This window comes from Melopsittacus undulatus, chromosome 11, assembly GCF_012275295.1.
Source record: "Melopsittacus undulatus isolate bMelUnd1 chromosome 11, bMelUnd1.mat.Z, whole genome shotgun sequence".
Classification (NCBI taxonomy): Eukaryota; Metazoa; Chordata; class Aves; order Psittaciformes; family Psittaculidae; genus Melopsittacus; species Melopsittacus undulatus.
In genome coordinates, this window is record NC_047537.1 from 11062802 (window position 1) to 11087331 (window position 24530).

Consider the following 24530-nt stretch of genomic DNA (forward strand, 5'->3'; position numbering starts at 1 on the left):
AATGAAGAGTTTTCTTTTGGGCAACATGCTCCCTGCATTAGGCAGTTCTGTTCACTGCACAGCCATTGGGTGGTAGTGGGGGTTTATTTGCTGTTTGTTTCTTCTGCATTAAGCACAGATTGTAATACTGGGAAGACAGAAGGAGAAAGTTCTTCCCTGTGAGGGTGCTGAGGCACTGGCACAGGGTGCCCAGAGAAGCTGTGGCTGCCCTATCCCTGACAGTGTTCAAGGCCAGGTTGGACACAGGGGCTTGGAGCAAGCTGCTCCAGTGGAAGGTGTCCCTGACCATAACAGGGGTTGGAGCTGGGTGAGCTTTAAAGTCCCTTCCAACACAAACCAGTCTGGGATTCTAAGACCATGGTGCTGAGTAACCTCAGCACTATCTGGCAGGAGAACCTGCTGCTAGAGCTGTTCTATTGTATCTTCAGCTCTGTTGAAGTACATATGGATTCACAGCAGCTAAAGGCTGAATGGCCAGTTAAGAAAGCAAAGCCACTTTGGTTTCCCTTCCCCCTGCCCCACCTTTATCATTTCTGCTTGCCGTGAATCACTGTTGCCATCAGATCAGGAGCCACTGTGTACTCGATAGGATTCCAGGTCATGTTTTTGTGTGTGGCAGCATTAACTATTAATTGTAAATAAGCCTGTCATTGCTATTGCTAGAGAGTGGGAGAACATGAAGTGTGTCCAGTGTGTTGTGCATGCGGGAAAGTCCTGCTGCATCCATTTTGGGTCAGGTGGAAAACCTGAGGAGCTCCTGGGGAGGAACCATGCTCTGCAGGGCCTGGGCACCAGGATTTAACCCCATTGGCAACTGATTTCACATTCAGGGATGTGGCCTTAGGGGGAATGAGGTTCAGTACCTTTAATGAGCCCAAACCAAACATGTGGCAATGTATAACCTTCAATAACCCCAGTTAAAGTGATGCCACACAGCCTATTAGTCTTCATTTTCACAGTTAATGAAATAGCCCAAAGCCCTCCTTGCCACATGAAATACACTGGAAAAATTGATCACAGCATTAGAACCAGAAGCCAAAACACTTGAGGCTGCTCCCGTCTTCAGTGGTAAATGAGTATGAGCACTGGTAGGAACTGTGAGGCTGACAAGCCCTTGTGTAGCTATTGTGTTTGCTTTGGGAGTGGAGTGGCACTGACCTCAGGCCCTGATGAGGTTCTGCTCCCACAGAGCATGTTCATCTTTAATATTGTATAAAGTCTCCTCTTGCGAGAGCTCCAGCAGGCAGTGTGAACACGTGGGCTTGTTACTCTGTCTGAAATGGAACGACTGAAAGGTAACAAGGGGCCATGTAGATAAGCACATACAACCCATCTGCACTTGCATGGCACATTTGCTGTCTGTATCCCAATGGAACAAGTGTACTCAGGTCATAGTATGTGACACCCATCTTGTGCTTGTAATAGGACCCAGTCTACTGCCCCAAGTGTGTACATGAAGCTGTTTCACAGTAAGATTGAGTCCTTTTGTGAAGGATGACAAAAAAGCTAGAACAAGGAACAGTGGCCAGATTGCACAGAATATGAGATAAAGCAGGCACATGGTAGGTTCAGGCTAGTGTGTTCCCAAAACAGCCACACGTGTGCCTCTGAAGAGTGTGTGTAAAGCCAGATAAATCTTTCATGCATTATGTAGTATTATCCGAGTGTGGAGGATGCTCAGACACCTCCACCCTGAAAATTACTGAGAGCTGCTGGCAGCACTCTCATGGATGCTGTTTTTCCACCCACCTCTTTCATGACAGGAGATCTGAATATGAGCTCAGCAGAGCTGGATGATGCAGCCCATGTAAAATCTGGAGCACACCTGGGGTTCCCCAGTGTCATGGCACATAGCACAGAGCTTGGCCCATGTGTCTGGCTGGAGATGGGGAAGGTGACACAAAGCACACGTGCCACAGCTCTCTGTGGTGCTGTGCTGGGGTAGGAGCCCATCTTGTGCTGTCCCCAATAACCATTGTATCTTCCTACTAAAAATACCTTGCTGTCCCTTGTTCTTGTGCCCTTCACATAAAGTAGGTGAGCAAGGCTTGGGCACACAGGTGCAGAAGCAGCCTGCATGTGTGTTACCTCCAGACTAGCTGACCTCTTTATACTACAGTTACGGAGCATTTTTCTCCCTCCAGCTCTTAAAATTCCTGTGCTTCTGCAGGAGGAACAGGTGGTAGTCACAGCCTCCTTCCCTCTGGAGCTGGCTACTTGCCTAGAACAAAGCAGGTTGTTTCCAAAATGGGCAGCTTTGGTAATGTAAAGTACAGTAAATCTTCAAATACCCTGATATTTTAAAGAATGTCCTGTGCTTTGTTAGGTCCAGCTTTAAATACTCTTTGAGCTACATATTCGGTATCCTAAAATGACTATATACATACTCTTGGTGTACTTCATACAGAATCCTTAGTCTTCAGCAGACAATTGTCTTCCTCTGCCTGAGTCACCCAGTTGCCATGGTGGTGGGATCCAGTGTCCTGATCAGACTCAGAGGCTGTTTGGCTCTGTTTTCATGTAGAGTTAGTGTCTTAGGTGCTCACACAGACAGCTGGGAGCTCAGTTCAGCCAGGAGAGTGAGCAGTGCTGGCATCAGCATCTTGGATGCTGGATGCAGCAGTGACCAAGCTTTCAGGTCTTCCAGCCAGGATTGCTGCTGCTATAATCAGGAACAGGGGTGAATGTAGATCCATTGGCAGGGAATCCCATGTCTTCACAGCTGGGAGGCAGGAGTCTTTAACCCTGAGTGGGGCTTGGGAGGAGGAGGAATGAGTACCACAAAGCAGAGCTATCCAGCCCTCCTGCCTTGGACTCGCCAGGATCAGAGCCCAGCAGGGAGGGGTGACAGGACTGAGCAGCTGATGCTTCTGGCATGGAGCTGCAGAGCCATGCACTCTGTGCAGGTGAGTCTGGTGAATGGTTCTTCAGGCCACAGCAATTCTGTGGGCAAAGAGCATTCCTGTTGTTGGACAAGGGCTGGGTGGCAGGAACGCTTGGCTTATCCTTCCCTCATCCCAGACGCTCTGTGTGCTCTCCCTGGAGGGATGCTGCACTGCCTCTGTTGACCCTTCCTCAGGAGACAAGTAATGTGCAGCTGCTCGGCCCTGCAGCACCATGGCAGAGATGTATTGAAAACAAATTGTTATATTCTGGTGGTGTGGATGATGTATTGTGCACCTCCCAAACAAACCTGTTGCAGTCTCCATATGGCTCAGTGCCAGAGTTAAACTCCTTTCTGCATGACAAATCCATGCATCATTTTATTGGAATGTGTTGTTGCACAGCTCACCCCAGCTATCCGTTCCTTGGGAGGAAGGATGCTGGAATGGATGCTGTAATCTCAGCTCTGCCAGGAGCTTGTTTTCTTAGAGCCAGTCTGCTGCATGGAATGAGCGCATACACCTTGCCCAGTCCTGGTGGAAGCATCAGTGAGGCTGCCATAGCGTGGCACTGGTGTAGGTACCTTGGCAGTGGTGTGACAGCCAGGCCCCTTTGCTGCTCCTCCCAGGCATTGGTGTGATTACAGTCTTTAATCCAGTCTTGAGTGATGAGTGAGGAGAGTCCTGGCCATTCTTATGTGGTGAACTTGGAGTAGGAGCCCTTGTTTCCTCGACCTTAAGCAGATGACTCTTTCCTTTGTACTGATGAATTTCTTCCTATTTCTTATTCAGGATCATCCAGTTCTTCCTATATCTTGTCCCTGCTCTCCTCTTTGCTACCTCATGAGTATTTCCCTGATCTCTGCTGCTTCACTTGAGGTATATCCCAAGGCCAGTACTTGAGGAACTCTACCAAGGATTTCTCTCCTTGCTAATACTGCTTTTTAGTGCTGCCCTTTTCTCTACTTCAGCCAGTTCCTTAGTCGAGGACTGTTAGTTTTCCAGCTCAAGTAGCAGCTTCCTGGGGATGTTGTTCTCCAGGGCTCCAGACACTTCTGGTCACAAAGTGTATTAGTTTGTTCTTTAAAAATATATCAGGTTGCTCCTTAAAATAGGAAGTGATATCTCAAGAAGGGTTAGAGTCTTTTAGATCCTGCTGTTTCCTTCTGCTCTGTAGTCATTCCCGTGAAGGTGTCTGGCTCAAGGACAAGATCATATTCTGTATGGGAGAGGAGCCTCTATTTTAACATCCTCCTTGTCTGGAGCATAACTGAGTCTCTCTTGCAGAAACAGTTGAACCCAGAGCCTCTGTGCACCAGGTCATTGGGCTTAATGAGATAAGGGGTAAGACCATGACCCCTTTTATACATGGTACTCCACTTTGGGTGTCCTCTTTACATCTCTCATGTGCAGCATGTGACAGATCTCATTTTGAAACCACTTCACGGTAAGAGCCTGTCTTTCTGTTGGTGTTTCTTTGCATACAGCTCTCTCCAAGAGGGCTGCAGGAGGAGGCTGCAGAAAGGATAGAGTATTTCACCCGGTCTGCTGGTGTAGGCTTTAATGCTCTTCTAGGCAGCAATCCAGCCAGGACCACAACTTGCTTCAGAGCTTCTGTTGCTTGGCTCTGCTGCCTCCCACACAGAGTGGGAGTGCTTGCAGGGAGAGTCTGCCTGTGTGTCTGCAAATGTGAGAGGGATCATTGCAGCCAGTCCTCTGTGAGCCCTCTTCATAGCTCTTTTCTTTTGACGTTCAAGGATTCTCCTCTTAAATCCGTTCTTGGCTGAAAGAAGAGGTTTTTATAGCATTTGAGTTTTCTTTAACACTCTTATCTCTTCTGCACAGTCTAAAAATGTGCCATTACTGTAGCGCTGACTCCCTTGGAGTCATATGTCCAAGAACTGGTTTAAGGTTGTGTTTCAAGCCCTGGCATGTTGCTGTAGTCTGTCTATCCAGGGAGTTCCCAGCAGCATTGCAAATACAGGTTTCATCCTGCAGTACAATGCAGGTTGGGATTCTCTACCCCTTGATGCAAATGGAGTGACTTTGGCTTATGTGAGTGAACCAGGTTTATTGTGGCCTGGGGAGACACAGCATCACTGAAAGCAGACCCACACCCTCCCAGCTCAGCACATGGCTCAAGCAGCCCAGCATCGTGCTGGGGGCTCTGTTGAGCATTTTTTCTCCATTCCTTATGTTTGCAATGTATCTTCCCTGCAGCTTCCTCGAAATGATGGAAGCCCGAAGTCAAGGACACACGTCACCACTAACAACCAATGGGCAAAGCCCCTCCTCTGGCTCCCAGTCACCCATCGTACCTCCGAGCTCCACATCAACAGCCAGCTCCAGCCCGGGCACCCCACAGCCGCCGCAGCCACTTCCCACAAGCTCCACCATCTCTCCTGAACCGCCCCCATCCTTTTCACCAGTGCCTGCACCTGAGGCCCTGCAGCCACATGCGACTCCTTCAGCCGCAGTCCCCCCAGCACCTCCGGCTGCAGCCCCACCACCCAAGCGCAGCATCATTTCCCGTCTGTTTGGGACATCTCCTGCACCAGACCCATCTCCTCCCCAGCCAGGTAGGTTGCTGGATGCAGGGTCTAAGCCAGGGTGTCACCCCTGGATTTTTCTGTGCTTGGATGGGGACTGTGTTGAGCCAGCTGGGTGGCTTCAAGAGGAAGGCACTGAACATGCAGAAGGCACTAATAAAATAACCGTCAGCTTCTTACCAGCCTCTTTAATCATAGAATCATATCATAGAATCCCAGCCTGGTTTGTGTTGGAAGGGACCTTAAAGCTCCTCCAGTTCCAACCCCTGCCATGGGCAGGGACACCTTCCACTGGAGCAGCTTGCTCCAAGCCCCTGTGTCCAACCTGGCCTTGAACACTGCCAGGGATGGGGCAGCCACAGCTTCTCTGGACACCCTGTGCCAGCACCTCAGCACCCTCCCAGGGAAGAGCTTCTGCCTAAGAGCTCATCTCAGTCTCCCCTTTAGTAGGTTAAAGCCATTCCCCTTTGTCCTGTCCCTACAGGCCCTTGCCCAAAGCCCCTCTCTTGAATAGCGTTAGAGGAGCTATTTGTAGCTCAGTCTTCACAAAAGTGTGGCAACCCAAAGGGGCTCCTGTGTGTTAACGCAGAGCAGCAGAGTGCTGGTTTTAAAGGTTATTCAGCCAGAAGTGATCGTGTCAGTGCAGGCTCTGCAGCAGTTCTCCTCTGGGGGAATCTCCTCCTTTAGAGATGGTCTGAGGAGGAGGGCACCTGCCTCATCTTCTCCCTTAGTGCCAGCACACAATTGAGCAGAGGAGCAGAGTATTCAACCTTAGCCCTGCTGGATGAATTTGCAGGGCAGAAGCATTGAGGGGGTTTGTTGCATGTAATTTTACTGATCCAGACCTCAATTTGCCTGTCACATTGACTTTGTTGGCAGAGCTAACTGGAGCTGCGGAGCTGAAACTGCCTAAAGATCAGTAGCGTGACATGGTTTGAATCCCCCTTTGGAAATACCTTCCCTCTCAAACTGTCAATTCCTAGAGCTCACAGCACTCTCCAGACACCCACAGAAAGAAGGGAGGAGGTGCTGGAACACGATTTGGAGCTTCACATGTTGAAATCTTTCAGGTTTAGATCTGCACACAACAGTCTGCAGCCATGAACTTGCTACCAGATATGACAGAGTGCACCCAGACTTTATGGCTCTTCCTACCCAGAAATATACAGGAGCAAGTCCCTTATCAATAAATCCCCCTTTCATATTGGTATATAGAAATCAGAAAAGTGTCTCCTGCCAGTATTGCAGTCATTGGGGTTTGCTGCTTTTTTTAAATCTATCACTTAGCTGGAGAATTGCTTTAGGCTGGTGACTGCAGTCCTGGTATCTCAAGGGTGCTTTTTAGCAGGGTTGCAAAATGCAGGAAAAGCTGATCTGTCAGTGGTATTAGTTTTATGTAGCATGCCAAGGGTCTGCACCTCCGCAAAACGTATCTTGCAGAGCTCCCTGCATACCCAGGGAGCAGCTAATGGGAAATCACTTGAACAATCACCGTCACAAAGTACTACTTGGTTTTTATGGCAGCTGCTGTTTAAGCTTTGCCTTGTGGTGTTGCAGGAATAATTCTTTTGGCTGTGTTTTAGCTTACACCAACGCTACTCTGTGGCATTAGTAATAATGTTATTGATATGCAAAAGTGATCTGAAAGCTGTGCTAGTAGAGCAAAATGTAGAAAAAGATACACAAAGCTTCACCCAGAAGAACAAAACTGGGTGTGAAATGCAGCATGGACAGGAGAAACAAGCTAAATACTGCAAACTGAAAAGGTTCATGGCTTCATGATTCTTGGTTCTGCTCCTTTCCTGAGTTTTCATCCTGACACTTTGAAGTTAAGTAAAGGTGTCTCTACAAATGAGCTATATTAAAGCATGTGTGTTTGCAGTAGTTCTTGAGCTTTTGGTTACACAGTTTTTGATTTGCATTTAAAAACACAATATGAAGGATTCTGACTGTGACAGTTCCAGTTGAAGAAGCAGGAGGTAAGTGGGTGAACTGAACAGTCTGGGAAAGGCAACCAAATCATGAAGGGGCAGCACACAGGAGCAGTGCACACAGCATTGTTATGAGAGGCTGCATTGGACGGGGCTTGGAGCACCCTGCTCTAGTGGAAGGTGTCCCTGCCCATAGCAGGGGTTGGAACTGGATGAGCTTTAAGGTCCCCTCAACCCAAACCAGGCTGGGGTTCTATGCAAGCCTGTTGGTGGCATAGGCAGTCACAGCAGTCCCTGCAGAGCAGTCAGCTGCGCTGCGAGCCTTTTGAGGCCCCTGCGTCAGCCCGGTGCATTTGAAACCACAGTGGCCGTGTGTGGTCTCTGAGTGGCTTCCTGCAAGATCAGACTGGTTTGAGTATCCTGTTCACATGCTTCCTCTTCCCTTGCTGTGTAGCCTAGGTCCTGCTCTATGGCTGCTGCCACCCTGCGCAGAATAGATCTGTAAAAAGCAAATTTGTCTTGCTTGTGGTGAGTCCTGTGGTTTACAAGTGCTGTTCCCAATGCAGACCCTGCTGCTGCCGCTCCTCCTCCCCACCCTGAAGCCCCTGCAAAGGTACAGAGCGTGGAGGACTTTGTTCCTGATGACAGCCTGGACCACAGCTTTCTAGAGGATCCAGCCCCACAGAAGGACAGAGGGAAACCGCAGACTAAACACCGTGTCGATAGTGAAAGGTAAGGAAAGGGGGATGGAGGGAGGGTGAGACAAGGATGTACTTGGATGTGCACTCTGGGGAGTCAGGCCTATGTAACCTGTTGTAACTGTTCAGAAAGGATTGCAGAGCAAATAATTGCCCCTAAAGCCTTTCTGGCTGTGGTATAATCAGTCACAGCGTTCCCTGTCTCCCATTTCATGATACATACTGCTGCTTGGGATTGAGGAACAGCAGTAAGAACTACTTATCACCTTCCTGGCTTTGCTGTCTTGCTTTCATGTTCAGTGTTATACCACTGAGATGCTCTGAGTCAGGAAGGGATTTGCCTTCTGGAACACAGTGCAAGGATACTATGCTTTGCTTAATGAATACTTTCCCAGTGCAGAGGCCCAGTGCATGGCCAAGCTCCTTCCTGGCCTGGTACTGCCATTCCTGAGGCATTATAAAGGGATTTGTGTTTGTTAGAGGACACCTGGGGGCACACAGTGGGTTTCCAGAAGGAAGGATAGAGAGGGTCTTGTTCCCTTGAGAGTGTCACTCCCTGCTTGCCCTCAGCCTTCAGAAAAGTCCGAGAGAGGGCCTTCCCTTCTTTTATGTCCATTTATAATGTTCCTTCCCAACATTTTCTGTAAACTGGAGAGACATGGATGGATGGACTGTTTAGTGGATGAGGAATTGGTTGGATGGTTGCATCCAGAGAGTAGCGATCAGTGGCTCAGTGTCTGGAGCAGATCAGTGCTGACTTGTGTTTCTCAGGAGTCTGTGTTTGCACCAGTACAGTTTAACATCCATCCGTGACATGGGCAGTGGGATCCAGCACCCTCAGTAAGTTTGCAGATGACACAAAGCTGAGTGTTGCCATTGGAATGGCTGAGGGAAAGGGTAACATCCAGAGGGACTTGGACAAGCTGGAGAAGTGGGCCCACCATGAGGTTCAATGAGGCCACTAGCAAGGTCCTGCACACAGGTCATGACAACCCCCAGTATCATAGAATCATAGAACAGGGGGATGGAGGGATTGAGAGTGCTTTTGAAGAAAAAGATTTGGGGATGTTGGGTGAGGAGAAGCTCCCCATGATCCAGCCTCAGTGAGCGCTTGAGCCCAGAACTCCCCTGTGTGCTGGGCTGCACCCCCAGAGTGTGAGCAGCAGCTCAGGGAGGGGATCCTGCCCCTTTGCTGTGCTCTGGGGAGACCCCCCCTGCAGCCCTGATCCAGCTCTGGGGCAGCAGCACCAGAGGGACTTGGAGCTGTTGGAGCGAGGCCAGAGGAGGTCATGGAGATGCTGCGAGGGCTGGAGCAGCTCTGCTCTGGAGCCAGGCTGAGAGAGCTGGGCTGGGGCAGCCTGGGCAAGAGAAGGCTCCTGAAGGGGAGACCTGAGAGCAGCTCCAGTGCCTAAAGGGGCTGCAGGAAAGCTGGAGAGGGGCTTGGGACAAGGGCCTGTAGGGACAGGCCAAGGGGAATGGCTTGAACCTGCCCGAGGGGAGACTGAGATGAGCTCTTAGGCAGAAGCTCTTCCCTGTGAGGGTGCTGAGGCGCTGGCACAGGGTGCCCAGAGAAGCTGTGGCTGCCCCATCCCTGGCAGTGTTCAAGGCCAGTTTGGACACAGGGGCTTGGAGCAAGCTGCTCCAGTGGAAGGGGTCCCTGCTCGTGGCAGGGGTTGGAGCTGGCTGAGCTTTAAGGGCTCTTCAGCCCAAGCCAGTCTGGGATTCCATCCTCCAAATGGCAGAGCTCTGCTCTAATCCAGATTTTCTTTTTTTTTTTTAACCTTTTCCTGGCTTTGATTTTGTGGCTTTGAAAAGGGATTGTGTCTGAGCTGCCCTCACATAAGGATGTGCCATGAGCAGTCTGAAAGGAGACTGGCACTTCAAAGGTGGCTTAAGTGTCCCACAGGATCTGCATCCCTCAGCTCAGAATGGAGCTTGCCTCATGCCTCTTGTCATCACAGTGGATTAAGCAGAAGAATCATTAGATGCTGATACAGCTCATCTGTGGACCTGGAGGATTCTGCATCTTTTGATGTCTTTGACGTGATTCATGGTTTTCTGTTTCAACCAGGACAACTTAAATCAGTGCTGTGTATGAGGCTTGCTGCCCATCCCCTGCAGGTCAGCCTGAATCAGCATCCCTGGTGGTGCTGGAACACGGGGATGCTGTATTAGAAAATAAAAGGAAAGAATAAGGAGGGAAGAAAACCCTCGGTGGTGGCTGCTGGGAGCTGCCGGGCTGCTCTGGCTGCAGCTGAGCGCCAGTGCTGTGCTGTGATTAATAAGACATGCAGGGAGCCAAGCCTGACCTGCCTGGGCTTTGCTGCAGCTCTTGCTGTGGGTGGGAGGCTGAATCTTTAACAAAAGCTTTAGCTTCTCCAGAACATCAGTGGCTGGAAGCAAATAGATGTTAAAGCCAAACTCCTTGAACTGTGGTGCAGGAACCCTGCTCCCTGGTTCGAGAGGTGTCACATTCTTGGCTGCTATGATGCCCTTGTGCCTTCTCTCTCCAGTCTGGGAGCTTCCAGTGACTATGAGCTGGTGGGACAGAAAATGGGACACCTTTGGGGTTTCACAGAGCACAGAGAGAATGCTTGTTCACAGCTTCATCCTTTGATGACACCTCTGTCGTAACCATCTGCAGTTAGAACAGCTCTATTTCCCTAGGAGAAGCCCATGCAGCACATCCCTGCTAATTCAAAGTCTTGCTGTTTCTCTGCAGCTTAGCACCCATGTCTTCCTCTGGTTTCATGTGTAGCTTGCACAGTTTTCATAGTGGTCTGGCAATTTTACCTTCTGTTTCTTGCTAAAAAAGGCCAGCAACAATAAGCCAGATGTACTGAAATTCAGAGCTGTAGACATAGTTCTGATCATCACCTGCAATAACTGATTTCTTTCAGGATGCCAATTGCAACCCCATGATGACCAGGAGCAATGTAAGAGTTCTGTAAGCATCACCTCTAAACCAGCTTTACTGCAGGGAGTGGGTTGTTGTAGTTGCAACAAAATCTGCTGCTGCAGACATCTATCTTCGATCCAAAGAATACAGAAGTGGCTGTGAAGCCACCCAAACCCAATGGAGGCTTTACTGGGTTTTAAAATTAAATACTAGAAGCCTGAGAACGTATTAGAGAGATGTGTTCATGTCTCCTGACTGCTTTTAAGCAGATACCTGAGTGTTCAGCTCACTCAGCTTGCCAGCAGTTCTTGTGGGTGTGCTGTAACCATGTGTATGCTCCAGATGGCTCCAAGTGCCATTGAAGATGTGGCAGAAGAATGGGCTGTTTTGAGAAGTTGGGAGGTTACTTCTCTTATCCAAATAAGAGGAATTGCTTTTCTGTCTGTAAGCAAGAGCCTTGCAGTTAGCTCATGTGCAAGTGCCTTAGTGCTCTGTGCATTGTACATGTGCAGCAGAGACAATTACAGTCACAGAACCACAGCTTGGTTGAGGTTGGAAAGCTCCTCTGGAGCCATCCTGCTCAGCCAGGACCATTCCAGATGGCTTTTCAATATCTCCATGGATGGAGAATCCACAACGTCACTGACCACCTGTGCCAGTGCTAAGTCACCCTCACAGTGGAAAAAGCGTGTTCTGATTTTCATAGGGACCTCCTGTGTTTCAGTTTGTGCTCCTTGACTTGTCCCGTCATTGGGCAGCACTGACAGGAACCTGGCTCCACCTTCTTCCACCCTCCTTCAGGTATTTAAATACATTTATAAGGTACCCCTCAAGCCTTCTCTTCTCTAGGCTAGGCAGTCGCAGCTCTCACGTGGGAGAGCCTTTCCTCATGCAAGAACTGCTCCAGTCACATCATAATCTTTATGGCCCTCTACTGGGCTCTCTCCAGTCCAGGCCCATGTCTCTCGTACTGAGGAGCACCAAGAACTGAACACAGCACTCCAGGTGTGGCCTCACCACTGCTGGGCAGAGGGCAGGATCACATCTCTTGACCTGGGGTGATACTGTGCCTAATGCAGCCCAGGATACTCTTGGCTTTCATTGCAGCTGCATTGTACCTTGCTGACTTATGTTCAACTTGATGCCCACCAGGACCCCCAGTCCCTCTTCTGTCAAGCTGCTTTCCAGCAGAGTCCCCCTCAGCACGGGGTTGTTCCTCCCCAGGAGTAGGACTTTCCCAGCTGCTGGGAGCTCCCAGTTCAACCTCCTGGCTGAACTGGAGGAGGTTCCTGTAGCCCATTTCTCCACCCTGGCAAGGTCCCTCTGGTGGCACCACGACCCTCTGGTGTACCAGTCACTGCTCCTAGTTTGGAGTCATCTGCTGAAGGTAGATACTGCCCCAGCATCCACATCATTAATGAAGATGATAAACACAACTGAGCCCCTTACTCATCCCTGCTGCACACTGCAGGTTACTGGCCTCTACCTAGACTTTGTGTTGCTGATCACCATACTCTGTGCTCTGTCATTCAACCAGTTTCCAGACACTATGGTGTCACCTTTACCTATCCTCTCTTTAATCCTGTCCCATACACTCTCAGTTCTCTCAGCCATCCCCAGGCAGAGCTCCATGCATTGCACTGGCCATTGACATAGAGGGTGACTGCTTGGGGAGAGGAAAGGGTCTTGTCCTCCTGTTGGAAGCAGGGTGTTCTGCTTTGTGACTGAGCTGCTGCCTCATGTCAGGCCTGGGATTGCTTCCGTGTACAAGAACTTGTTTCTGAGTTTCGGAAAGAGGTTTGGAAGTCTGGGATTTCTCAGCCATCTTGTTGATGTTGGAGGTTTGTTTACAGTGATGCCTGGTGAACTTCTCCCGTTCCCTGCTCCATAACATCTCTAAACAATGGAACAGGAGTTGACATGGAGCAGTAATGTTACAAAAAGCACTTCTTTATTTCTCAAGCATGCTGTCAGTGAGGGAATGTGCTGCTGCCTGTGGGACGAGGCTACTCTTGCCAAAAGATCAGGCAGCTGCTGAGACTTTCAGCATTTACTGACATCTCTTGGAGTTGCTATAACTAAATCCCAGCACAGATCTGCAGAGATGGATGGAGTCCTGGGTTTTGTTTAATGGTGTGTTATGGTTCTCTAGCTTGCAATAAAGAGAGCTCCCAAAATCAGTTCTTTCACCAGCTCATTAGGAAGGCGGTTCCAGCTGCTGGTTTGCTGTTTAGGAACCTAATTTGCTGCTCTTCAATTTGATCCCCTGAGCCAGTGGGTATGTGACTGCACTGGAGGAGCTAATCTGGCTCCAGGGGCTCCCCTCTTCCCTGCTGCTGAGTCAGGCTGGCTGAGTTCCATGTAGAACTGGCTGTAGATGTCTACAGGATTCCTCATCTGTCTTCTCAGCATCACTAGATCTTTATCGTAGCCGTGGGTAAGTCCCTCTTACATCTGAAGGGCTTTGAGGTGGTTATTTGCTTTAATGGCATCTGGTTTTGTTCTGACAATCACTCTATTGGTACCTTGCTGCACTAGACCAAGTGAAAGAAGCTGAGGACGCTGGTTCAAACAGGAGACCTCCATCTCCTAGAATACAGCCAGGCAGCTCATCCTGCAGTGTGTGATTGCCTCACTTCATCTGCTGCTTTCGGGTTTGAGTTTTTCCTCGCTCTCTAGCCCCAAAACCTGACATGCCCAGAGGATCCTGGTGGCTCTGTGGCCACACGGCAGGGCTGGTGGAACACAGTCCGTTCAGGTTTGGGACCATGTGCTCGTGTTGCAGCAGGGTTTGTTCCTTCACCAGCATGAAGGAGACCCTGTCATGCTCTTGATCAGTAGCTCAGCCACAGGCCTTGGCAAGCTCAGGCATTTTTGGTGGGTACCTGCACCTGCAAACACGTTGGCTTAACACTAACACAGGCTTGGCACCACACAAGGCATTGGAGAGAGTGGTAAAATGTGCTTGGGTTTGCGTGCTCTTGATTCCTTCCAGCTGGAGCCTTAGGACCACAACCTGATACTAACTCTGCATGGTTCATAGTGCAGCAGTGTTTTTTCTGAGGGGTGCTCACTCTGTGGCTTTGCTCTGAAGCTGTCACTCCACACTTTGTGTGTGAGTTGGAGATGGAGGCAGTGCATTCACTGCAAGGGGAGGTGATCCCTTTTGTGCGGGTGTGTGAACACACATGGACATCCTGTTCAGACTGGGAGATGCTTTACAGGCTGCAGATCTCTTATGGTGTATGGTAGAAGAACAGTGGCAGCAATCTCTGAAGAGTCCCAGTGCTTAATGGAGCAATGCAGGGTTAGAGAAATGCAGCGTCACCAGTTCAGAAAAACATCCTGCCATTTTTAGGGCACAGTCCATTTACTTTCCAGCACGTTTCCAGAGGAACCCTACCAGTGCTTTGCAGACCACAGAAATCACTTACTTGTCATTCCTCCAGCCTTGGCTGCTGCTTTGGGCACCAGTTTCTTTCCTCCTTTGTGTGGGACGGGCTGTGTGCCTCCTCTCTCTGGCTCAGAATGAGAGCAGCAGTGTTTTATGAAGGGGCTCTTCAGCAGCCTGTCTCTGCTTAGCTGTAAGCTGTGTTGGGAGCAGAGGGAGCCGCACCAAAAGCAGAAGCAGAGAGAGGGTGTTAGCCCTGATCCGAGCACTGACCCATACAAGCATTGGTTGTAATCACTGTCAATGCGCTGTGCTGGTTGGCATAAGTGTGGTGTCCAGATGTCACAAATAACAACATTACCTGGTGGCAGATGTATTAATTCTTTAACTCGTAAACCAGTAACTGGCTATAAGAGGAACCAGGCTGAGTAATAACAATCATCTGGACTGTGTTCAGGCCTCAGCATTTCTCATCCCATCAGCACATCATCCTCCACTGCCTCTTCCAGTGCTGGCTATGTGCTAGTGACTGGGAGTAGCACCTTCATCCAGATTAAGTATTTTAGGTTTTGATGATTCATTTTATGCCTCTAAAATGGGATGTGGTCCAAGCTGTCATCTCGGTTTTTGGTCTCTGTGTACAAATGAAGCTGTGTTTGTACAATCCAGATCAAGTCATTAAAAGAACAGTGACTCTTGTGCGGGTTGTCAGAAGGAGCTGGGTATCTGCTGCACATAAAGCAAGTAGAATGAGGAACGGTGATGCAAAGGCTCATCTGCTGAGGCTGGGGAACACATCTGTATGATGACATGAGCAAATCCTTCTGAAAGTCTTAAAGTTGCTGAGTCCTGGGGACATTGAGACAAGAATCCTCATCTGGTAATTTCTGCTGCAAAGCTCTTTATCAGTCTGCCTCTGAGCACCATGTTGCATGCAGGGAGCCTGACAGACTCCCAGCTCTGAAAGTGTGTCCTTAGATGAATTTAATATGGGGAATGTCAAAGTCTGGTTGTGGTGGCAGGTACCTGCCTGCTTCAGGGAGCACAAGAGACACAGAAATAAACCCAGCAATCTAATAGCTGCAAGTGAATTCCCCATGAGTGGCAGTGTCTGCTCAGGTTTAATTACAGGATGTGGGCTTTAAGGCAGGCAGTTCCCATTATTTGATTGACTGATCCTTGCATGTTGGACCAGAGATCTTCCAGTAGAGCTGGAGCAATGGGCAGCTCTGAATCTCAGCTTTTCCAGCCACTCTTTGACACGTCCAGTTGTGGCCCATTTTATAGAGGGTTTGTGGCATGGCTGCAGCTCATGCAGATCAGGTCTGAAGGGGCTGGGTGGTGCAGTGTCACTGCCCTGGGCTGAGGGATGTGGACATGCAATTGGCTGAAAAAGCCAGGCAAGCAGCAGTCGGCTTTCCAGGGGATGTCTGTCTGTCCCAGCACGTCCTGGGGTGCTGTGTCTGATCCTTGCCTATTCTGCAGCGATGGAGAGGTCCCTGGGGGGAACCCCATGGTGGCAGGCTTCCAAGATGACCTGGATCTGGATGACAAGATCCCCAGCAGACCCATGCTGGCAGCAGAACGGGTGCCAAGCAAGGACGTCACCCTCTCCAGTGAGGAAGAGGAAGAGGTGAAGGACTCTAAGGTCATTCCCACACCTAACGAAGACATCAATACAGCGCAGGAGAAAAAAAGGTACAAAGCACAGGCTTTGTGTGGGGTTGTGCTGGCAAAGGGGCCTCTCCTCCATCCTGCCACTGGCTTCTGGGCATCCTTGGGGGAATCCTGGTGTCTATTCCTTCAGCTGTAAGCTGGGCTGTGTTTTCTTTAGCTGGGCCTGTTCTGTGCAGTGTTTGCTGCACCACACCTAGGCAGCGTGCCCTTGAGCACTGTGCTCCTGTCAATGGAGTGTTTCTGCTTGGGAATGACCCAGCCTATTCCTCCAGTTTCAGCAGAGGCTGGAACTGAGCACCTCAATATCTGTTCATAGCTGAGTGAGGAGGACAGAGGGGTCGAGCCTTGTGAAGGGAGTGGAAGTCATTCACCACACCCTGTGCAGGAGAGCAATGAACTAGATCATGTTCTCTACATACCACAGGGTATGTGATAGGCATGGGCCAGCTGGTGCAGGCACTTATGCAGCAGCATCCACAGTGACTTGAGGGCTATTATCAGCCTGAGTGGTATGTGTTTGACCAGCCACCCCCCTAGGATGAACTGCCTCTGCTGTGGAGATGCAGCCCTGAGGCAGGCTCAGTTACTAATTAGTCACTGCGCTTTGCTTCACAGAATGGGGGTGGACAGACTCTGAGAACTTGTTTCTTTCTTCTCAGGTCTTCCAGAAATTCTCTGAAACCACAGAGTGAAGCCATTTTGACCAAAGCAATGGACCCGAAGCCTCCTGACACTTTACCTCCACGTTCTGGGTCTGAAAGAAACATTAGCAGCAAGGTCCACACCAGCCTGCCAGCCGCTGCCGCTGCAACCCCAGCAGCAGTCCAGGCCCCGAAGACCACTTCCCAAAGCAAAGGACACACTCTTAAGCAGAAAGTGGTCAAAGAGGAAAAGCCTGAGGAATCTGACAGTGATCAAGAGGGACCAATAGCTACTCAGATGCTCTCATTTGTTATGGATGACCCGGACTTTGAAAGTGAGGATTCTGACAGCCAGAAGAAGAAAATGGTAAATAACATGCATGAATTGCTGTGTGCTGCTGTCAAACTGAGCTTGAAGTGTTGAGGCATCTCATGAGCAGAGCTTTCATCTGCTCCTCCATCTCTCAGTGGCACTCACAACACCTCAGGTGCTAACAACCTGTAGAGATTGATGTAAGCACAAGCCTACTGTGACTGTTGAAGGCACATGGCAACAAGGTTTGTGCTTATGGGTTTTAATATGCTGTTTATTCTCAGAAGGGCCTAAGTGGTGTCAGTCCAGCAGCGTGCAAGGTATAAAATACAAAGCTCTAATGGGTTCTCACCCAAGGTTTAACATGTAGAAGTGTGTGTGTGCCAGAGGGTGAGCTCCCTACAGCAATCAAACGGCTGTAACAAGAATTGTTTGGCAAAGCTTCTTACTGAAGTAGGAAAATCTGGGAAGGAGTTTCCAGTGTAGGCAGGTTGGCTGTAATGTCTCTGTGACGTTCAGCATGTGGGCCACTGCTCAAAGGCATGGTGCAGCAGGAGTCCCCTCCGCACCCATTGGGTGTTATAGATGGAGAAAACACAAGTATCTTCTCTGGGCTGGTAGGAACTTGCTGCTTCTGTGGCTGGAGGTATCTCTGCTTTCAGTGATCTGTACTCACGGACAGCAAAGCAATCCCTAGAAGCTGCTAGCCATGATTTGAGATGGGATTCCTGGTCTCTGGGGTGTTTAGGACTGTTGGGTATGTTTGCATCATTCCAGAGTCTTGCAGAAAGGATTATTGTCCCAGTTTCTTTCCCCCTGCCTATGTGTCATGCTGTTTATTAAGTAGTTTTGCATTTGTTTTGTATTTCCAGTACCTACTTTTCTTGGCACTTGAATGTGAAAGCAAAAGTATTTGGAACAAGTTTACTTCTCTTCACATGCAGTGACGAAAACAGGATCTATGAGGGAGCTTTGCCATTGCAGCAGTGTCAGGGAGATGCCCTGTGTGAATGCTTGACACCTACAAGGGTTACTGGTCAGGCAAAGCAGTAAAACACCACCAGCAGCAGGGAGGAAGGAGCATTGCCCAGACCAGCAGCAGAGAAGGCTGTGTTTGGGCAGTATGGAGGGTAGAAAGAAAGGGTGGTTAGTGAATTCTGGAGAGGATCAGTTGGCAGGAATCACTAGATCATTAAACTCCATTTCCATCCCCATCATGCCGGGACAGAGGATTTTTGGGTGATAGCCAGTCTCTGCAGCATCCTATTTATTTAGCCCACACTGAAGAGGCAAATGTGCCATGGAAGCATATTCCCTTTTGACTTGATGAGGGGAGATACTCTGCAAACACACCACATCCTTGGCCCTATTGCCCGTTGCCTCTCGTTCAGGAGACCCCACAGAGCTACACAGCAACAAGGATTTGTCTGTTAGGTCTGGAGGCAAGTTCTCAGCCCATTAGATTTGATTTGAGGTGCCTCTCCAGTTAGCTGCTGTTGAGCTAACACAGTTGAAGGTCTCATTTAATGCCTTTACATCAGGAATTAGATTTGAGTAGCAGGAATGTTACATTGCCAGAGCACACTGCCCAGTACCAGTGCTACTGAGGCGTTTTACCAAGGCAAGAAATAGATAGAGCTTATGAGATCAGGAGCATTGATTTCCAGGCAATAACAGCTCAGTTCAGCTGCCATTTCCTTCCCTCCTCCCTGCCTGCTGACATCTGATGTCTTGTGTGCAAAATGCTGAGAGATTTGGGTTGAAAACCTGTGGGTGTTGTCTGCCTCTTCTTGTCTCCAGGATGAATTCCCAGTCCGGGAAGATCTCTCTGAACTATCGGATGATGATACCTCATTGGCAAAACCACCCCAGACTGTGAAAGCAACAGTCCACTCCTTTAAACTGAAAAATGACTCAGATCTCTTTGGTTTGGGTTTGGAAGAAGCCGGTCCCAAGGAGAGCAGTGAGGAAGGTAAAGGTCACCCCTTATTTCCACTCTTCCTCGTTTTGCTTGTCAGGCTTCTGTTCTATCCAGAATGGTCAGGGAACCATGTAAGGAAACCAATTTGCACTAAATAAAATAGCCTGTAGGGTCATGCAGTTCCTCATGTGAGTCTCTAATGGGGTTTAACACAGCACAAATACCTTTATTTAAGTTTTTCCCCATGGGGAGTGGGGGAACTTGGCTTATCCATAGCAACCACCATGGACTATTTTGGTCTCAGCTGGAAGCAGAGCACATCCTTCACAAGCTGCTTCTGCATAAGGCTTCCTGCTTCAAGCTGCCTGCCTGGGAAGTGGTGCTCAGCACCACAGTGTCCACCCCCTCAAAGATTTGGATCAACTTCAGCAAGATGCTCTGATATTCCTTGCCAATTTGCTCTTCTATTTTTGGGAAGGGTGAGGTGGGATTTTGATCACAACCTGATCACAAGCATTCTTCAGACTTTCCTGCCCTCCCTATCCCCTGAGGGTACAACTCTTACCCACAGAAATACTTTCTGCTGTCTTGGCAATAGACAAAGTTGCAAAGCAACTTCCTATAGATCTGCCCCTGATGTCATCACAGAAGATGGGAAGTTAAAGACTTAAGTGGGGGAAAAAAGCTGTAAGCAGCACCAGAGAGAGACCTTTTTGAATAACTATTCCAGAAGTATAAGCAAGGTGCCACAGGCTGTGGTGGCTTTATCAGCTTGAGCTTTGACTTACTGAACAGTGCAGCTTGAAATAGCTGGAAGTCTGCAGAGGTCCAGGTCAATAACTGAACTTCAGTTTAGCATCTTTAATAATTCAATGTGGGTTCCTTCTATCTCGTCTTTCTCAAATAAGCATAAAAGCCTATCTTTGCATCAGTGAGTTGGAGCTTTACCAGCAGTTAGACTTCTCCAGGGCTGACTTGTATTTACAGATCAACTGAGTAAAAAAGAGTGTGTAGGTAAGACTGACAGATGACAGGCTAATACCACATGTGAGATGTGGTGCAGTTACAAAGCCTCCTGTGTGTCAGCCAAGTAAATACTCAAGGGGAGTTTGTGCAAAGGCAGGGGACAGTCAGCAGTCAAAGCAGCAGCCAGGTCGTCACTCACAGTAACCTGAGACAAATGTTTTGACAGTGATGAACACTGAGATTCATTTAATACTGTGAAAGTGGCCACCCTATAGAAGAGGGCTCCAGTGCTGACACTTTGGCCTCGTGCTGATAGAATTAGTCACAACACAGTGACTGCTGGCCTGTCATGGGCCTCCCACTGCTGATGCTGTGGCCTGGATGGTTCTTCCGTCACTAGCTGAACTCCTAGAAGCACAAACCAACCCTAATCATCCCAGGATTCTGTGAGTCTCAGGAACTGGGACAGGGCAGAATTGCTTCTCTTCTGGTTCAGTTGATTAAAACCAATATTGTTTGGGTTTTTCTTTTTTGTTTGAACAGATAAACAAAAGGAGAAAAAGAAGAAGAAAAAGAAAAGCAAAGAGGTACTGTTGGATTCCTCAGAGCTGATCTGCCATATTATCTACTGCTCAAGGAGGGGAGTGGCCTCCCACAGTGCACTCTGCATCTGGTGGACTTCCTTCTGTTCTCCCATCCTACAACCAGACTTGTGCCTCCCAGGCTCTAAAACCAAGCTTTTAGAAGAGCTGAATTTTGAGCAGGGAGTGTGTGACTTTGTAAAATACAGGGTTAAACAGAGCCATACATCTCTGCTGGGCTGAGTCCATTGAGAGCACCATGGCTTTCTCCAAGCAGAGGGGTGCCTCAGAGGCAGCGAGGGGAGTCTGCAGGAGGCTTTGTCTTTGGCATTTCTGCCTGTCCAATACTGTGGTATTGTCGGGCACAAACAGCCTGACAGACCACTACTATGCATAAACCAGATGGTCGTTGCTCTGTTCTGTCCAAACTCGCAGAAGGGTCTTCTGGAATGAACTCCAAGCCAGCCCTGGTAGTAGATGCTTCACCCTAAGTCGGGTTCCTATCAGAGCCAACTTCCAGGGTGAGCTGTGCTGGTTACTGACATGCTCAGAGGATTTGCTAATGAAAATGCTCTCCTTTTGCAGGAGGAAGAGAAATCTGCAAAAAAGAAGAGCAAACACAAGAAAAGCAAAGAGAAGGAGGAGAGCAAAGACGAGAAGGAGAAGAAGAAAAAGAAAAAGAAGAGCAAGGAGAAAAGCAGTGAGATAGATGAACTTGAGGCTTTCCTGGGAGGAGGAGGAGCCAGCATGAGCAAGCCTGGAGGAGGTGGGGACTATGAGGAGCTGTAGGTGTCTGCTGCGTGGCAGATTCCCGGTCGTGCTGTCTCCATCTTTCCATAGGAGTCACACCAGGACGGGTGCAGATCTGTGAAGCTTTGGCTGTTTGCCCAATATCCTCTGAAACCAGAGTGGCAAAACAAAAGCTTCACATCTGTGGGGGCTGTTCTGGTGCGTTCCTTACACAAAGCAAATCCAGCTGAGATGTACTTGAGTGAGGGGATGGTTCAAGGCACAACTTCCAGGCCCGCTTCCAGGCTGTTGTTTTTCTCCTTCCAGAGATGCCCTGTGGCAAGCTGTCAGGTGTGGGAGGAGAAGGGGACCTGCTGCCTCCTCTGCCCCAGCTATATTCTACTCCTGCACACCTGAAATTCTTGTCTTGTTAAGAGGAGTGCAACAAAACATACCGCATGAATGCATCGCGCTCGCCTGTCTCAAGTCTTTAACTTTCTGTCCTTCCTATTTTTGTAATGAGAAAAGTGGTGTTGGCCATTGCTCCACCCAGCAGTTGTTGAGCTTTAAATGGAGCAGATCGCGATATGGTGGTGCACTCAGCAGCCACAGGGCCAGAGCAAGAGAGAGTGAGTGTGATTTTTGGAGTCCTTTGAACGGGACCTTTCTGCACAGCAGGTTAATCAGCACTCACTGATGCTGCTGTTGGCATTCAGGAAGCCCCTTTGATTTCCGTGGCCCCAGTGTCTCAGACACTACACGTAAGCTGCTATGCAGTTTGGGAAAACAATGCAAAGTGCAAAGCTAACCTGAAAAAGAGAGAGAAGAATCAGTGCTTTTCTGCATTTCCCACCCTTGGATTTGCATACACTAAAATCCATTCCCTTCAGTACCTCTCAGGGACATGACTCTCATGTGAAAATGAAGATATCCAGAGCTTCAGAACTGTCTCCAGGGAGGTGTTAGCATGGCAAGGCGTATGCTTCTCAGGCATCTTACAGTGTTGCTGTAAAACCCTGACTGCCTCTATGCTGAGGGACAAGCACTGCAGCTCAGCCAGTGTCTGTCCTGGGCCAGCGCCTGTCCATCCTACAGCCGCATGCCCTGGGCCCAGCCTCCAGCCACCTATGTGCTGCCTTCCCCTGCAAGTGGAGAGCATCCTCCAAGCCCCTGCCTGTGGGAAGCCGTAGTCTCTGCTTTGAACCCGAACCAATGGGTTGATACCCACAGCTCAGGAGCCATGGGAGCTGTTGAATGGGCTCTGCAGGCCCTTTACACTCTCCTGTGTTGCAGTGAGCTGCCCCTGTCTTTGATGGAGCTTGTGATTTCTCTGCACCCCTTTTGGTCTGGTTCCAGTGTCCCTTTCACAGCTCAGCCGGGTAAGCTCCTTCCAGGTACTGTGCATTCCATGACCCTGTTGCTTGCAGGTTGATTTGAGGCTTGGTTTTGTTCCCACCATCATCTTTTTGTTGTAAAATGTCAGCCATGGAATTCAAACTGGGTTTTTCTTCCACATCCCTGTAAAGCAAGGTGTCTGTTAGAACCATGATCCATTCCAGAGCTGTCTTGACCAGCAGGCAGTTTGCTGCTCCATTATTCTTTTTCCTTCCCCCAGCCTCCAAAATGCACTTGTAACTCCCTATAAAACAAACTGGTTTTTTTTGCTGCATGTGCAGTGTATCATTCAGGTCTGTTTTCCATGAGCATTTGCCTACTTCTCTGAGCATTACATTTCATGTGACACTGTAGGGAAATTGCATGGGACAGTTCAAATTTTGCACGTCTGGGGACATAAAAGGGGATTGGGATGTGATGGGTTGCAAAAGGTCAGGCAGGAGCTGAAGCCTCAGCTGGCTGCGTTCCTGAGAGCACTTCTGTTATGTGAAGGTTTTGGGTCATGTTCCATTTTGCATCGAAAAAGCCTGGTACAGTCCATCCTGATTATAAAGCTCTGTTGTACAACTGCCTCTGACATCTTCTTCTCCACCCCAAGCCTGCCTGCCTGGGTGCAGGAGCTGCAGGTCTTCAGGACTCATGCACACAAGGGAACCCTGCTGCTGCCCTGCTCTCCCGTTCTTACACTTCATGGAATGGGGCACTCAATTAAAAATGATTAAAACAACCCAAAAGGTGAACATGAAACCCATGAGTTCTTTCCCCAAACTCCTGTGAGCTGTTGTCTCACACAGTGGAGGGAGGGAGCTCAGCTCTGCTTCCGTGTGCACGTAGCTCTTGGCGAGCAGAAGGCTCTGAGCCCCCTGGAAGCACCGACGTGGGCATTGGTTTGTCTTTCACCTGGGCCAGATTTGAGCACCACGGGAGCCTTTACACTCCATGTGGCTCCTGTTCCTTGTCAGCACAAGGAGCTGAGAGGAAAACAAGAGATGAGTCACTGTGTTCAAAATACTCTGAAAGAGAAAAGCAGATGCAGGAGCTCTCTTTGCTTGCACTGGAGCCCCAGGAGGGTGCGTGCCATGTTTTGGCTTGAGCAGTAAGGCCAGAGCAATCCCACCCTGGAAGTGAAGCAGGAGCATGCAAGGGAATAGCAGGAAAAGGTGCATTTTAGGCTTTTTCAGGAATGCTGAACGCAACTGGGACTGCAGCATGAGGTGTAATCCCATGCCAGCAAGCAGAAGTGAGGCATGTAATCCCATGCCCAGTCTTCGAATAAGCTAAATATAAAAAGCATGTGTGTGCCTGTTGTTATGGGGAAGCTTCTGCAGGATCACATGGATATAAATAGTTCTTGTGAGCATCTCTAGAGGTATCAGTGTGGTAGCTTTAGGGTTTATCAGTCATCCAAAGAAAAGAAATCCAAAGGCTGAGGATCTGCAGGTTCTTGTGAACCCAGAGCTGATGTTGGACCAGGTTGTGCTTGGTTTAGAGCAGCAGGAGGGAGAAGTGCGGGTTTATCTGCAGTGTGGAGAGACCCATCCTTGAGTCTGCTGCTCTTCTGCCTCCACACCAGATCCACGGGCCCCTCAGCCACAATGCGGTTGCATCTTGGCTTCCACAGTGCCAACTTGAAGGTGGAGTGTTCATGATCAGTCATTGAGGTACCTCCGAGGTCCCTGTGTCCTCGCAGCTGGGATTGCTCGGGACTTGCTGCAGGGGGAGCAGCCTCCATGCGCTCAGGCATCAGGCTGGGCTGGCAGCCACCGGGGAGGAGAAAGGGACCCGTCTGCAGGACAGACACTGTCTGCTTTGGGGACGTCGTGTGTAGCGTCCCAGTGGGAAAAGCAGAGGCTGTGCTGCTAATTGGAGACATGACTGGAGCTGTGCACGCAGTGTTTGAGCAGGGAGGGTTCCCTGTGCTGGGATCCAGCATCACACTGAGCAGCTCCTGTCTCTT

At 49.4% G+C, this 24530-nt stretch overlaps 1 protein-coding gene across 2 annotated transcripts in view; it reads left to right on the forward strand.

The window, feature by feature from the left end:
* Positions 1-23143, forward strand: part of RABL6 (RAB, member RAS oncogene family like 6) — a 54358-nt gene extending 31215 nt beyond the window's left edge. Inside the window, exons 9-15 of one of the 2 annotated variants that reach the window (XM_034067589.1) lie at positions 5103-5461; positions 7929-8094; positions 15836-16048; positions 16687-17035; positions 18782-18953; positions 20412-20455; positions 21035-23143. In XM_034067589.1, coding sequence (XP_033923480.1) covers positions 5103-5461; positions 7929-8094; positions 15836-16048; positions 16687-17035; positions 18782-18953; positions 20412-20455; positions 21035-21238 — 1507 coding nt within the window. In that variant the 3' untranslated portion in view covers positions 21239-23143. Of the gene's footprint in view, positions 1-5102; positions 5462-7928; positions 8095-15835; positions 16049-16686; positions 17036-18781; positions 18954-20411; positions 20708-21034 lie in introns of those variants that run through there. The other variant, XM_034067588.1, reaches the window with a different exon arrangement.
* The last annotated feature ends 1387 nt before the right edge of the window (positions 23144-24530 follow it).